A 12,987-nucleotide genomic window follows, 5' to 3' on the forward strand; every position below is an offset into this window, starting at 1 on the left:
TTTATTTTCTTTATTTATATTCTGATTATATAATAAAAGAGCATTTAAAAAGTTGTAACAAATATGTATTAACAAGTGTGCACATGTTTGAAGGAAAATATGGATTAAATCATTTTTCGATATTGAAATAAAATTATACTTATTCATGTATACATGTAGCAAGCATTAATGACTTTATTAAATAATTTTATACAGAGGAATCATAACTCTGAATCAAATAGTCTTTCAAATCTTCCATTATGAATTCATGGATTAGTGTCTAAAATTATAGCATATAAAATAAATGAAATATTATCAGATAGCACTATAGTTTGACTGCAGCATTTAATATTAATAAGATTTTTGGATTTGCTGCTTACAGTACTATGCAATCATAGCTAAACCAAACTATTCATTTGAGTTGATAACTGAGCAAAAGTAGAAATTTTTTAATTTCTTAAATAATGATAGAAATTAATGGTGATTTTGGCTATCAGGGAAGAGCTTATATTTCACTGTTAAAATGTAGAAGTACTTTCTCTTGAGAAAAGCATGAATTTAGCCTAGTCTGGGAAAAAAAATTCATTTTGCAAATATACCAGATTGAATTGGAAACACTGTTAGTGCTTCTCCAAAATTTAAAATATTAGTGAGATTTAAAATCTCTATTTATGAATTGTTGTAGAAGCCCACTAGGAAAGTCCTTCCGGGCAAGTTATTAGGTTCATTCCCAAACACTTCCTTGCCCTTCTCCTTGCTATCTGGCTTCCCGCCAGTCCTGCTAGCACTACACACTGCTAGAAGCATGGAGGGGGGAAGACAAGAATCCAGGGGGTGGGTATTTCTCTCTCGTCTTCTTTTCTTTCTCTTTCTCTCCCCTGGTTGTGTTTTCTGGCTGTGGCTGCAACTCCTTCTGATTGTTGCCGGTCTTCTCTGGACAGGCTCTGTCCCCAGGCTCCCAGCTCAGTCCTTGCTTTGGTTTTAGCTCCTGCCAGGCAGCCCAGCTTCTGAGTTCTGCTAACATTCCGCATCCTTCCTGCATGCAGCCAGTCCTCGAGAAAGAAGCAGCTTCCTGCTGTGGCTAATCTCTGAATTGCCTTCCCATATCTTGCTTGCCTTCCTAGCCCTTTCATCAACAGTGTAATTAATTTCTCGTATTCAACTCTCTCTATTTGATATAGGGTATGTTTTCAGTTTGCCTGACCGGACCCTGAATCATATGGCATTTCTCCACTTTCCATTCATAGAATAGCAGGCTAAAAGGACTTTACATTAAGCAATGATGCAGTTTACTACTTTGGACAAACATACGCAAAGGCGGAGATATTTTACAAATATGTACATATGTGATGCTTCACTTAAATTCAGCCTGATATGACTTACTCCAACATCTTTCTTTTGGATTCTTCCTAAATTCAGTCACTTCCTACTCAAAGTCTCTATGTATAAAGATGTCAAAATAATGACTCTCAAATGCTGTTTTATGCATATGACTCCTTTGTTCAAGCATCTAGAGACTATCTCTTTGGTGCTTTAGATCCAAACTCCTTAATCTATTTCTCACAGCTGTCCCGGAATCATTTTCCTCTTCCTGAATCTTTCTAGCCTTATATCCTATGTTATGCTCCGATGAAACCTATCTGTTCTGGTCAAACTCTCTTGCTTTCCATTCTTAACATTCAATTTCCTGTTTTCTACTGTTGTGTCTTCACTAGGGCAGCAGCACCCTTTCTTATCACATCTTTGACATTGATAATACCTTATAGAGAATAAGAATAATACCTTATCATCATTAACAATTCATCATTATAAGCATATGTAACTTCTCCAAATCTCCCTTTTTTTGAATATGGACATTTTCCACGATTCTAGTCTAAGCCCTATTGCCTTTTCATCGTAAACTCCTTCTTTGGATGATCTCTTCTCTTCTGACAAGTTGAGCTTCAGTCTATGACCCCTGAATCTCAATATATAGTCTTTAGACTTTCTCCTGAGCTCCAAACTTTGTATTTCCAGCTGACTAAACATTTCTATCTGGTTGCTTTGCAGGCACATCAAACTTAGAATGTTCCAACTGAACTTACTCTTTTTTCCCCAACATCTGCAAAGGCCTCCCCACTTTCCAACTTCCTTAGCTTTAACTTTTAACTAATACTGTCACTTCTTCTTCTTCTTCTTCTTTTTTTTTTTGAGATGGAGTCTCACTTTGTTGCCCAGGCTGGAGTGTACTGCCACAATCTTGGCTCACTGCAACCTCTGCCTCTTGGGTTCAAGTGATTCTCCTGCCTCAACCTCCCGAGTAGCTGTGATGATAGGCGTGCACCACCATGCCTGGCTAATTTTTGTATTTTTAGTAGAGATGGAGTTTCACTATGTTGGGCAGGCTGGTCTTGAACTCCTGACTTCAGGTGATCCACCTGCCTCAGCCTCCCAAAGTGCTAGGATTACAGGGGTGAGCCACCGTGCCCAGCCAATAATGTCACTTCTTAACTAGTTGTCTAAATTAGAAACCAGTGTTTCTTAATTTTTCCCCAAAGCTTACCATCCACCATCTATCACAAATCCGGAAAGATATCCCCAATCTTCCCTTCTTCATCATCTATGTTGCCTTAGTCTTCTAGGAGGCCACTGCTGTAGACAATCTCTTCTACCTCATTTCCTGCCTGTCTTTTGGCTCATTAATGCTCCAGGAACCAAACTGGCTTTTTCTTAATTCCTAAAACACATCACTCTTGGTCTTATCTCAGAGATATCTGCATTTACTGTCCACCTTTTCTCTGAGTTCTTCCCAAAGTAACTTTTTTCCTCTTACCAATCCAATATAAATAGGTTCTCCCTTACCCAGTTATTCTCTATTACACAAGCCTGCTATTTATATCTTTGATTATACTTTATAACAATGTGCAAATATTTTGTCCATTTGGTGAGTCATTCATTATCTGTCTTCCTCACTAGAGTCTAAGCTTCATAGTCACTTTGTGCTCAGTTACATTTAGGTGTTGAAAAACTGCTGTTGCATTAGAAAATGAATGGTGGATTGAATGAACGAAGCAGGGGCTTCTGCCCATCTCCCAGGTCCTCTGCATTCCACCAAACACAAATCTGATCATGTTATTGTCCTGCTTAAAATCCTTTGGTGGTTTATAATTTTCTGCAATAGTCATTTAAATACTCAGCAAACTTTTTTGATGTTTACAATTGTGGGGAGAATAAGTGTTCAGAATCTTAAGTTTAAATTGAAACTGCAGGAATAGGTAGAAGAATGAACGCCATACCAGCACTTCCTAGCCCAGTGAGAGTTCAAAGCCATGAGCCATGGCCAGCCGCAGTGGTTCACACCTATAATCCCAGCACTTTGGGAGGCTGAGGCAGGCGGATCACTTGAAGTCAGGAGTTCAAGACCAGCCTGGTAAACATGGTGAAAACCTGTCTCTACTAAAAATACAAAGATTAGCCACGTGTGGTGGTGCACACTTGTAATCCCAGCTACTTGAGAGGCTGAGGCAGGAGAATTGCTTGAATGCAGGAGGCAGAGGCTGCAGTGAGCCAGGATTGCACCACCGCACTCCAGCCTGTGCAACAGAGCGGGACTCTGTCTCAAAAACAACAACAAAAAAAAAACAACAACAAACCAGAAAGCCTTGAACCAATGTTGGTCAAATATCTAATGTTACAAATTCTATTACCAGGCAGACAGGGAAGTGAAGAAAGCACTGGACTATGATCCAGAGGTTCTGGTTTCTGATTCTGGCTGAACCAGTTTCATTGACTTTTCTAGTTCAGGTTCCTCATCTACAAACTGAGGATATTGTATCAGGTAATCTCCAAGGCCCCATTCAGCTCTGTAATTCTGTGATTCTCAGATACTAGATTAAATGTTTCAGGATTGTTTTTTGAGCAGCAGATGAAATAATATGTAGATTGTGAACTAGAATACACATCTTAACTTCAGTTTTGCTATGATCCTGGCACCCTCATTACAGAGCTAGTTACACTTTGTCTCCATAAGTTGTGTAGTTGAAGTGTAGTTTCTATGTATCATTTGAATTGTTTCACTTTGGAAGTAGTTTCAGACTCAATGGAAATAAGTGACATTTAGAAATGCTAGTAAATGGAAAAAAAGTTGAAGGAGGGCAATATATCTTGCCTACTATGTGTTGAGTGCTTTATGTGTGTTACACCTTAAAATAGAGTTATCATCCCATTTTACAAAAAAGGAAAGTGACATGTGCCTAAGATTACTTAGCTTATCACGGTGCATACCTGATTTAAACACTGAAACGTCCAGGGCCAAATCTCTCTCTACCTTCTGTCAATTACATGGATGCCCATTCACTTCCTCTCCAAGTAACAGGATATAAATGAGAGTCAGAAAGTGGCCTTCAATAAAGTAAGGAGAATTGAAAAGAGAACTCTTGGTTGCACCCTTACCTCAAAGCTATCTTTGGACAGTTGAGCTTGTTGGAGAGCACCCATGACCACTGCTATTGGCCCTCTTCCTAACAGTCTTCTACAGACGCCTAAAGGTGAAAGGACCTGGTCCTATCCAGAGTAGGGCCTATTCCTGTGCTTACCGTTAACGGGCCCCAGTGAGCCTCAGGGAAGGAGATCATACAATGAGGAAAACATCTAACTAATAATCAAAATTAACTAAATATAACAGCATCAGAACAGTTTCCTTGCTTTTGGTTGTTCATTTTATTTTTTTTAAGAGATGCTCATTTCATGATTCAGCTTCTTTTCAAGAAAACAAACTTAGGGAGAATATTAGTTTCTACAGAGTAGAATTCAATGTAAGAAGGGGTGATACAGCTGTATCATTTGTGAAGACTTGTGAGTCTTGCTTATAGGATAGGCAAAAAGATGGACCTTCCAAAAAGCCAGTGGCCCATAATATTCCCCTTAGGGTGAAGAGCATTGTTATTTGTGCATCCAGGAGAGCTACAGAAATAAATAACCAAAAATGTCAACAAATGAATGCCATGCAGTATTTAGAGACAAACAGCTCTAAAGAAGAATCCATTCTTGTCCAGTTAAACAATAACCCAGACCATTTGCTTTTAAGTATAAAAGAGAAAAAAATGAAAACTAATACCCATTTTTCTCTTTCTTTTTTTATGCAATCATTCTTGCACCTGCTTTCAGAAGGAAGCAAAGAATGCAATCTTTTATACTAATGCTCCAAGGGCTTTAGAAGTAAGGTAATTAGTAAAATAGATTCAATTTTTTTGTGATAAATAGTACTTGCTATAAATAATTCCTTGAAAAGTAAAAATATTTTGTTTAATAGTACAAAACATGAGACTCGATTACCGGTCAACTACAGATAAAATATCATTCTTCATTCAATGTACACCTGATAGTACCTGACATTTTAGTTACACTTCCTCAAGGTAGGGCAGTTTAATAATATTGATCAGGATTATTGTTCTTTCTCTGTATAACACTTCTTTACTGGCTACTCCAGTACTTGGTAAGCTGTTGGATAACAAATGGAAAAATATCACATCACAGGCAATATTTATCCACCGAGCAGGCAAAACAAGAAAATGGAACCCAGGCTTAGGATCCTCTAGTGTTACTCAATCAAGGCAAATTATTTATTGTCTTCTGCCCAGGAGGTCCCATGGGGCATAAAATACTGATTTAGGAATTTGCTGGGCATGAATGACTGTGTGTTGCAGTTGTGTTCTTTTTTTTTAATCCCTTGATAATATATGATAAATTGTTTCTATATATGCTGTGATGAGGCTGAATAACAAATTAAACCTGGCTATTTAATAAACGCAAAATGTAAACACTAAACTCTTCATACTAACTTAGGACTATAAAAGGTCACCCAGTGGTGTGCAGAATTGCACAATGCACTGATCACATCCTTGTCTAGAGTCATCTCTTCCTTCATCTCACAATGGCGTGGCCTCTGCTGCATCCCCTAGGTCCCGATTCTAATTTCCCAAGTGGAATTCGGAGAGCTGGAGTGTTCTTTATGGTTCGCTTGGAGATTCTCAAAGCCAGGACTTTGGGTGGAGGGTTCCAGATATTGGGAAGGAGCTGAAGCTGGGCTAAGAGGGAATTTGTGGAGAGGAGAAGGGAGCTATTCATGACCCAAGCAGCAGAAAATGAGTCTGGAGCAACTGTAAAGCAAAAAGCCATGAAGCAGGAAGGATGGCAACATGCAAAGTTATTTCATCAGTGGAAAATCTTTGCTCCATACCATTCTATAGGTCCATATAACACCCAATATTAAAAGTGAGGGCCACACATTAATGCATGGCACCAGTATCTATTTGTTAGTTTGATTTACTCATTGGTACTTCTCATGTAAGAAACGGCACTGCAGTTATGATGAAGACTGGAATCAGATGACCTGGGTTTTAAGCCAGCCTCTGCTACTTTCTAAGAATGAGATTTCAACCAAATCATTTAACCTCCTTTGGCCTCAGCTCCTCGTCTCTGAAAAGAGGATAAAGTGTCTCCTTTGAAGAGAGCTGGCCTGAGAATGGAGACCACACTGAGGGACAGATAGAGCCAAGAGCTGGAGAGAGCTAGCTGGCCCCTGAGGACATAGTTTGAGTTCCTGCTTTCAACCTTGTCTCAATGGAGTGCTCTCTGGATCTTCTGATTTTATGAGGCGATCAATTCTGCCCTTGGTTTATTTAAATACAAATTAGTTTGTATTGGATTTACAACCATTTACAACGGACTTGGTTTACATGATCCTCTTGGTTGCCACTGACCTTCTATACATAGAAGACAACCAATATATACTTACTGGATGTATGAATGAGCTAAAATTTATTTTTTTAAAAACCCTCTTGAAACCGATGAATTTAATCTCCTGTGCATTATCATACCATCCTAGGCAATTCAAGTTCTATTTAAGTGTGTCCACATAGGAGCAAATCCTTCTGCAGAGAAACACATGATGCAGCCCCGAGGGTCTTGCTGGATGAACTGGATGGCTAAGAAAACTGCAGGGAGAGACCAGAGATTGAGCTCGGAAGACCTGAGTTCTTTTCAACAACTAACACCATGGTCTGCTCAGTCTCTTGACCTCTCCCAGCACCATTCTTGATGCACAAGATGCGAAGAATAGTATCTACCTACAGGGTAGTTGTTAAGCTCAAAGGAGCTAATTTACATGAGAGGTAAGAATGAAACAAATGTAGTTTGTTGGTTTCCCCCACATATTTCCATTTCAATTGGTGATGGATACACACCTGCCAAATCATGAGTCTAAAGGTGTTAACTTTTTTTTTCCTAATAAAATGCACAACGGTAGTCGCATTCCAGAAGGCTATGTGTCAACACACGCGATCATGTCTGGGTCTTGGGTGTGACCTTTGGCCGAATACTCAGCGTCCTCGAGGGTCTGTAAAACGAAAAGTTTCCACCGCCGCGTTCTCTCCAAGGTTCCCTTCAGCTCTGCTATCCCAGGGCTCCTCAGGGCAGCGGCAAGGGCTGTGCTTAAGGCGAGTTCCCCAGGTGATGGGAATGCCCACTTAAGTTTGAGGAGCACTGGTTTAGAACTTGTTTGAGGGAACGTCTTAAAAAATGCTGCTCACCTAAGTGTGATTTTTGATCCATTAAGGCCCGCCTCTCTTAGGCTCCTTGGGCCACGCTTGCATCTCAGCACCTGGCAGCCTCGCCCCTTGGGTGTTTTTGGCGGGCGTGACGAGAAGCACCTGCTCCTGGGCTCCTTTTGCATCTTGCTGCAGTCCCCTCCTGTGAAAGGTGCAGCTCTGCAGTCTCCTCGCTCTTCCCTCGGGTGTTCTTTCTGAGATCCGGTTTCAATCCCCAGTGTGTAGCCCTCGGATCCCCTTACAACTCCCCAGAGCTCCGTGTGCATGCGTGCGAGAGGGAGAGAGACAGGCGGAGACCCAGGTGATGAGACGAGGCTCCCGGGCTCCAGTTACCGGCCCGCAGGGCCGGGGCACGGCGTCGCCCAGCGCGCGGCGGGGCCCGGGAGCGCCGCGGCCCCTTTAAGAGCCGGGCCCAGGCCGGCCCCGGGACCGCGGGAGCCCAGAGCGCGGGCGCCGCGGAGGAGTTGGGAGCCGGCGCAAAAGTTTCCTCCCAACTCCGGCCCCGCGCGACGCCGCCGCCGCCCACTCCAGCTCGGGGCCTGGGGCCGGCCCTGCCACCACCGCCAGGGCCAGGGCCAGGGCCACGGCCAGCGACAGGGCAGGGCCGGCAGTTCCGCTTTGGTGGGCGCGGAGCAGCAGCCTGGGCCAGGCAGGAGTAGGAGCAGGAGCGGGAGGAGGAGGAGGAGGAGCCGGGCCGCGGAGCCGCCGCGTCCCGGGCCGCCGGGCACCTGGGAGGTAACCCCTCTCCACGGCCGCTCCTCCCCGATTCCCGCCACCTGCCCGGGTGAAAGGGGCGCTGCTGCGAGCCCCCGGGCCTCAGGGTGCTCCGGGGAGCGGCGCCCCGGGTCTCCGGGCCCACCCGCCCCGGGCCCCGGGCGTCCTCCGAGAGTAGGGGCTGCGCCCGCGGGGTCAGACACCTGTTCGGCCCGGCCCGGCGTGGTCGCCGGGGGCCAGGATGAAAGTGACCGTGTGCTTCGGCAGGACGGGCATCGTGGTGCCCTGCAAGGAGGGCCAGCTGCGCGTGGGCGAGCTCACCCAGCAGGCGCTGCAGCGGTACCTGAAGACCCGGGAGAAGGTGAGCGCGGCGCGGAGGAGGGGGGCGCGGCTGCAGTCAAGGCACCTGCCAGGTGCGACCCGGCGGCCACACTCAGGGGGGATGCAGAAAACCCAGGGGATTATGGGGCACTGCCTGTAGCTGAAGTTGTTGTCGATTGCTAAGAGTAGTCATCTGGGTGTCTTTGGGCATTTTGGGCCTTGAGCTCCAAGGGTCGTGGGTGGACCCGCAGCATTGGATTCTCTTGGGAGCTCCTTAGAACTGCACAATACGGGGACTTACTCCAAACCCACCGACTCAGGATCTGCTCTTTAAGGAGACCCCCAGGTGATTGGAATGCCCACTGAAGTTTGAGGAGCACTGGTTTAGAACTTGTTTGAGGGAACGTCTTAGAAAGTGCTGCTCACCTAAGTGTGATTTTTGACCCATTAAGGCCCGCCTCACTTAGGCTCCTTGGAGTTAGAAAGTTGACTGTGCAAGTGACACATACTCGGAAGTTAACAACTGATGGGGCCTTTGGAGTTTCAGCCATGTGAGCTGCCCTGTCTCAGTAACTTGGGCAGGAACTCAGGTGGGAGAACGCTGTTTGCTTAGCCAACCTGTCTACATTTTGAGTGTTTTCAGTTTGTCACAGATTCTATGAGCATTTACTATGTGTGTGGGCTGTTGTCAGGTCCTGAGTGATTATTAAAATGAGAAAGACGTCCCTAGCTCTGTAGCTGAAGTCAGGAACAAGTAGAAATTAAGTGACAGTTGTTTTAAAGCGTTCAATACATGTTGAGAAAATATCTGGCAGTAGAACTTACGCCAAGTATTTGGGTAACATTGGGCCTCTGGGACTTCCTCAATGAAACTTTTAAATGAAGGCATTGAATAACCTTTTAATTTTTTGAATCTTCACATGGAACATTTTGTATGTCCCAAATCTTCCTCAAACAGGGCAAGTCACAAATTCTTGTTTTAGGGGTCAATTGTTCTCTTAATATTTGATCTCATGCCATGTGACTAAAATAGTGGGTTGGTCAATCTAGTGATAGAGAAATGTAAGTTTTCATTTCCTTTAACTTCTTATCGGTTATCCAAAGCATAAAAGTAATTGTTTCTTACAAGTATATAGCCTAGGGGTTTAAGAAAATACTTGCAACTTCTTTGCCTCCATTAAGAATTATTATACAGAAAAAAAAAATTCAGCTCTGGATAAATACGTGTATATTGCTTTGGATTCTCAAGAACTGGAGGAGAGTACAATGAAAGGTCTATTAATATATTAAATATAACCCCTAAAGATGAACTCTTTTTTTTTTTTTTTTTTTTTTTTTTTTTTGAGACGGAGTCTTGCTCTGTCACCCAGGCTGGAGTGCAGTGGCCGGATCTCAGCTCACTGCAAGCTCCTCCTCTCGGGTTCACGCCATTCTCCTGCCTCAGCCTCCCGAGTAGCTGGGACTACAGGCACCCGCCACTTCGCCCGGCTAGTTTTTTGTATTTTTTAGTAGAGACGGGGTTTCACCGTATTAGCCAGGATGGTCTCGATCTCCTGACCTCATGATCCGCCCGTCTCGGCCTCCCAAAGTGCTGGGATTACAGGCTTGAGCCACCGCGCCCGGCCAAAGATGAACTCTTTACTGATGGAATTGAGGTAGAGGAGGGAAAATATTAAAGTGGCTTAGAAAGCTAAGTGAAAATCTGCAATGTGTGCATGTGTGTGCGGGTGTGTGTGTTTGCCATTGTTAAAATAGTGTTTGCTGTTTAAATCATGTAATTGAGTTAACTGAGATTTAAACAAGTAACCGATTTTCTTTTAAATCGTATTTCACTAACTTTTGAAAGTGAGCTAAGGTTAATAGTAACAACATTACTCCAGACAGATTGAAATAGATCTTACTGAAGGATTGTCTTACAGAATTGAAGTTACCTTTTAACTATTAAATAATTTATGCCCTCAAATCTTGTATATTTGGAAGTTTAGTACAGGAGGCTGTCCAAGTAAGAGAGAAACTACAAGCTTGTAAATAACATGAAGAGAACTAACCAGCTGATATTTAATGCACTATAATTTGATCTTAAAAGGTGTTAAAAAGCTATTGATATTCTGGACTGGAAACGTAACTTACCACAGAACAATGTAATTGCATTGATCAGTTTACTATTATTACCAGACTTATATTTTTCTGTTTACATTTATATATTAGTGAATGTGACATTTAAAGGTCACCTGCAGCGTATGAATCCTTCCTCTTTTTTTCACTTTTGAAATTTCATTTTAAGAAGTAGTAAGTGGTGATTTTTTCCCCTCCCCAAGTATTCTTCTCCCATAGTTTCATTTTAAATAATATTGTAATCCTAACAAGATTTAACTAATATTAAATGGTATTCATAATGGCACTAAAAGGTCAATAAATATTCTAACAAATTCCATGCTTTTATTTTTTTCAATGGGAAAAGGCCAGAAATGTCAAAATTCAGTTTGAAAAACAATATGTAATAAGTTCACTTTCTGTAAATCAGTGAAAGACACCTAAAAGGTTTGTATCCCTAGATAGCAAGGTCTTAAGCCCTGCACTTCGTAATAATAATCACACTAACAAATAACATGTATTGTGCTTATTCTGTGCAGGGGCCCTGTTTTAGGAGCTTTATGCTTATGACTTATTTCTCCCAACGACCTTAGGAGGTAGGTACTATTATTATCCCGATTTACAAATCGGGGGAAAAAGAGACACAGAGACATGACAAGTAAGTGGTAGATTTGGGTTTAGAAACCAGGAACTGTGTCTCTAGATGTTTGCTCTCAGCCATTAACTGCATAGCCTAGTACTATATATGTTGTTATGAATAGGAATTTATCCATATTATTTTTAATTCTTGTTTTAAAAAGACATTTCTATCTACAACTGCCATATCACATCAACCTAAAAATAGCAATTTTGCTTCTTGAATAGTAATGGGACATCCACAAGTTTCTCTTAATTATATATTTTATGAGGTCTACATGTAGAAAATCCAGTTTCTGAGGCAAATATTGTAGGATTTACAAATCATCTGTGGAAAATATTCCTCAGTCTAACTACAAATGGGAAAATGGGCAAGATCTTAGACATCCAGGTGGGGAGTGCTATAAAGAAACAAATTTGGTGGGAACATGAATGTAAAGTAAGTATTATTTTCTGAGGCACTGAGTCATTTAGATGGGAGAAAGATGGGTTTCAAGATTGAGGATGGAAGTTGAGGTTTCTAAAGTTTGGAAAGTAAGTGAAGCCCAAGGATACCATTCTAGATTTCATGCACAGCATCTGAGAAGTAACCACTGCCTGTTGAGAACAAAGAATACGTATTTGTGGAATGTTGGGAGCCCCCTGAATCAATATCAGATAAGGCCAGAGGTTGGTGCAATCCTGAAGATACAGGGGGAGCTTTTGAGAAGGCTTTATTTACCTTCTGAAGTCTGGGCCTTTGAGGTTCCTGCCGCCATTCGATGAACTCCATTGGAAAGGTGGTGGACTGAGAGGTGAGAACTGTGGGATTGCTTATCTCTGAATCCTGACCCTTTATCAGTGTCCCAGCCTCCAAATCCAATTTAGTGAAGTTGTTAGTGGAGAAGTGATTGTCTTCTTATGTGCTCATGGTGGGGATCATTGAGTAATTAGTTAAATTTATCATCAAAATTATGTGTCACAGGTGAATGGGTAATTGAGCTGTATCCTGCAGGGACTCTCAACCCTGGCTGAACATCAGTCACCTCTAATTTTCACATTTAACATTTTAAACATTAGAAATACCTGTGTCCCTTTCTCCAAGATTCTCATTCATTGGGTTAGGAGTGGGTCCTGGGCATAGGTATTTTAAAGAGCACTCCAGGTGATTTTGATGCCCTGCCAAGGTTGAGAATCACTAATCTACTCTTCTAATTTTTTCATGCTGCTGAACTCATTGGATTTTAAACTCTTTCGATGGCAGATACTGTGTCTTAGATATCTATGCACCAACCTGTTATTATGCACAATACGTGTTATTCGTTAATGGGATTATTATTACGAAGTACAGGGCTTAAAACCTTGCCATCCAGGGATTCAAACCTTTTAAGCATCTTTCACTGATTTACAGAAAGTGAATTTATTACACATTGTTTTTCAAATTGAATTTTGACATTTCTGGCCTTTTCTCATTAAAAAAAAACAACAACAAATAAAAGTATGGAATTTGTCAGAGTATTTATTGACCTTTTAGTGCCATTAGGAATACTCCTACTCCTACCCTCTACTCCTACCCTTAGAGAATTCTTCCTATAGAAGCTGCTTAAATAATTGCTTAAAGTGAACATTCATTTTATATAGACAATTGTCCCTTAGTATCCACAGGGGATTGGTTCCA

The 12,987-nt window shown here is 42.0% G+C and overlaps 1 protein-coding gene across 5 annotated transcripts in view; it reads left to right on the plus strand.

The window, feature by feature from the left end:
• Positions 1–8,377: 8,377 nt before the first annotated feature.
• LOC105468044 (par-3 family cell polarity regulator beta) overlaps positions 8,378–12,987 on the plus strand; it is a 1,086,746-nt gene continuing 1,082,136 nt past the window's right edge. For all 5 annotated transcript variants that reach the window (XM_071073272.1, XM_071073273.1, XM_011717972.3 and 2 more), the window contains exon 1: positions 8,378–8,640. In XM_071073272.1, the coding sequence (XP_070929373.1) occupies positions 8,521–8,640 (120 nt within the window). In that variant the 5' untranslated portion in view covers positions 8,378–8,520. The remainder of the gene's footprint in view (positions 8,641–12,987) is intronic.

This window comes from Macaca nemestrina, chromosome 11, assembly GCF_043159975.1.
Source record: "Macaca nemestrina isolate mMacNem1 chromosome 11, mMacNem.hap1, whole genome shotgun sequence".
Taxonomy (NCBI): domain Eukaryota; kingdom Metazoa; phylum Chordata; class Mammalia; order Primates; family Cercopithecidae; genus Macaca; species Macaca nemestrina.